The sequence below is a fragment of the Nanorana parkeri genome, unplaced genomic scaffold (assembly GCF_000935625.1).
Source record: "Nanorana parkeri isolate BGI_ZX_2015 unplaced genomic scaffold, ASM93562v1 scaffold1554, whole genome shotgun sequence".
NCBI lineage: Eukaryota > Metazoa > Chordata > Amphibia > Anura > Dicroglossidae > Nanorana > Nanorana parkeri.
The window spans coordinates 74,272-76,828 of NW_017307822.1; the positions used below are offsets into that span (position 1 = coordinate 74,272).

At 38.0% G+C, this 2,557-nt stretch overlaps 1 protein-coding gene across 1 annotated transcript; it reads left to right on the plus strand.

Moving 5' to 3' along the window:
* The first annotated feature begins 1,208 nt into the window (after positions 1–1,208).
* On the plus strand, positions 1,209–2,240 carry LOC108798769 (N-formyl peptide receptor 2-like). Its single transcript, XM_018570550.1, has one exon. The coding sequence runs from the start codon at positions 1,209–1,211 to the stop codon at positions 2,238–2,240; it is 1,032 nt and encodes a 343-aa protein (XP_018426052.1).
* The last annotated feature ends 317 nt before the right edge of the window (positions 2,241–2,557 follow it).

Sequence of the window (2,557 nt, forward strand, 5' to 3'; positions counted from 1 at the left end):
ATTACATTTGTTGGTAAAGGAAAAAAAGGTCCTGAGCCTTGCTGTATTATTGAACTGAAAAAAAGCGAGGTCTTTACCTCTTGCCATCTGGCAGGAGTGTCAGGATGACAAATCTGGCTGGACAGAAACTTTTGGTAGGTGAGAAAGCAAGTTCTATAACATATAAGGCAAAGTAGAGTTTTTCTGTAGTGTGTCACTTCAACATAAAATGGTCATGATCTTATCAGTCTGCAGAGAAACCGTGTGATGTTATCTTACTTCCTGAGAATATTTTTACATTTGCCTTCATCACATCACTGGTCTGTACCTATACATACATATTTTTGCACTTCATACAGAGACAAGTTGATACCAATAGAAAGAAGGGATAAAATCAATCAAGATTTACAGTAAGTAACTGTTTGACATTTACAAATGTTCCCATTAAAGGTCTGTTACATTCAAATTTGTAAAGCTGGGCTAGCATTGTCCTGGCAGTGTATAAAACAAACCCGTCCAGATATTAATATCATTAAACAGTCAATGAGACTTAATAGCAGGCACCTACAGAAGGATAGAAGGAGGTAGGAAATTAGGATATTACAATAATGTAGCCTAGGTTTGTTAAGAGTACAAGATACGTTGTAACACAGTTGGGTTATTTTATTACATTTTAAGGTGTATATATGTGCACAATGTGAACATTTTGCCTCCATTCAATACAAATTAGTAAACTAGTCTTTTGACTAAAATGCCATTTAGTTTTAGTCTTATTTTAGTCATCTGAATTGTTTTACATAGTTACATAGTATTTGAGGTTGAATAAAAACACAGGTTCATCAAGTTCAACCTATTGTGTGTATGTATGTGATCCTGCATGTGTGTGCATGTGTACGAGTCCCCGTGTGATATTGTTTTTAATGGTACCTGTACCCGTGTATGTTACGATCGCTGAGGAAATTCTGTATATATAAACGCCAAGGTCTCTTGACTGAATGTACCACCACTCACCCTGCCACATATTACATGTGCAATACACTCACTGGTCAAACAGTATATTATGTGTAATTGTGTATATATATATATACATATATATATATATAGTAAAAGGAATAATTATTTCATTTTGCCCTCTGAAGTAAGTTGTTGAATCTCATGCATTGTTTTATACATTTCCTTTTAGAACTGCTTTGTATCATCTGATCCTTTTTAACATCTCTTTAAGAAAAATGGGAAGCACCGCTAATTGTCCACATGTATTGGAGAATGCCACCCTGGAACCGAACAGTTATGGATCACAAGAGCACAAGGTTATATGTACTTTTTCCATAATCATTTTCTCTGTGACCTTTCTCCTTGGGACATCAGGAAATGGACTGGTGATCTGGTGCACGACCCTAAAGATGAAGAAGACAGTCATTGTTGTATGGCTCTTGAATTTAGCTGTGAATGATTTCTTGTTCACCCTGTTCCTGCCTTTTACCATTGCTACCACAGCCCTCAACCGCCACTGGACATTTGGGAGGTACATGTGCAAGTTAAACGCTACTCTTTTTAACCTCAACTTGTTTGTTAGTGTTCTACAGCTCACCATTATCGGTATTGAACGCTGCATCTCTGTTATTTTTCCGATGTGGTTTAAGAACCACCGAACTCCAAGATTGGCATCCTTTGTTGTCGTGGCTGTATGGATCCTAGCTTTTTTATTCAGTTCACCTTACTTTATATTTCGAGATACTCTGAGTATTGATAATAAGACAATACATTGCGATTACAAGTTTGATGGAGATAATTCAAGGTCTGCCATTACTGTGTCAAGAGGAAGTGCCCTATTTATCACAAGGTTCATCCTCGGTTTCCTTATTCCTTTCACCATCATTGTCTTGTGTTATGTAGTGACTGCTTTGCATATCCAGAAAAAACTAATTGTTAAAGCCACCAAGCCTTTGAAGATCATTATAGCTGTCATTGTTTCCTTCTTTGTATGCTGGTTCCCTTATCAGGTTTTTGTCCTCCTGTCCCTGTCTAACATGTATACTAATGATAAACACATAAAACGGGTGGTAAACATTGGATATTCTTTGACTAAAAGCCTTACATACATAAATAGCTGCATTAATCCTATTCTTTATGCCTTTGTGGGTCGAACATTCAAGAAAGACTTCTGGAGGTCCATCCAACAGGTATTCGAGAATGCTTTTATGGAAGAAGCTACCAAAGCAGACTTCAGGAGTGAAACCAAATCTAGCAATGCTTTTTAGGATATTAAAAGGTGAAGTTTCGAATGTCTCAAATAAAAATATACTCACCTGATACCCAATCCTGCCTGGCTGCTACCAGTCTCCACAGCCTTTCCTCCCCTAGTCTAAGCCCCGCTGACGTTATCACATCTAATGCAGGTCTAATGCAGGTCCAATCACCTGCATTAGACATTAGAGGGGGAGAGAGGTGAGTACTGAATGCTGCAGAACGGAGGACCAGGTGAGTATATCTTCTGTATTCCGGCCCCTAGACCAAAAAAAGTACTTAACCCTTGCAGTGTGGGAAGGAGGGGGGAAGCAAGGGTTAATATTTTTTA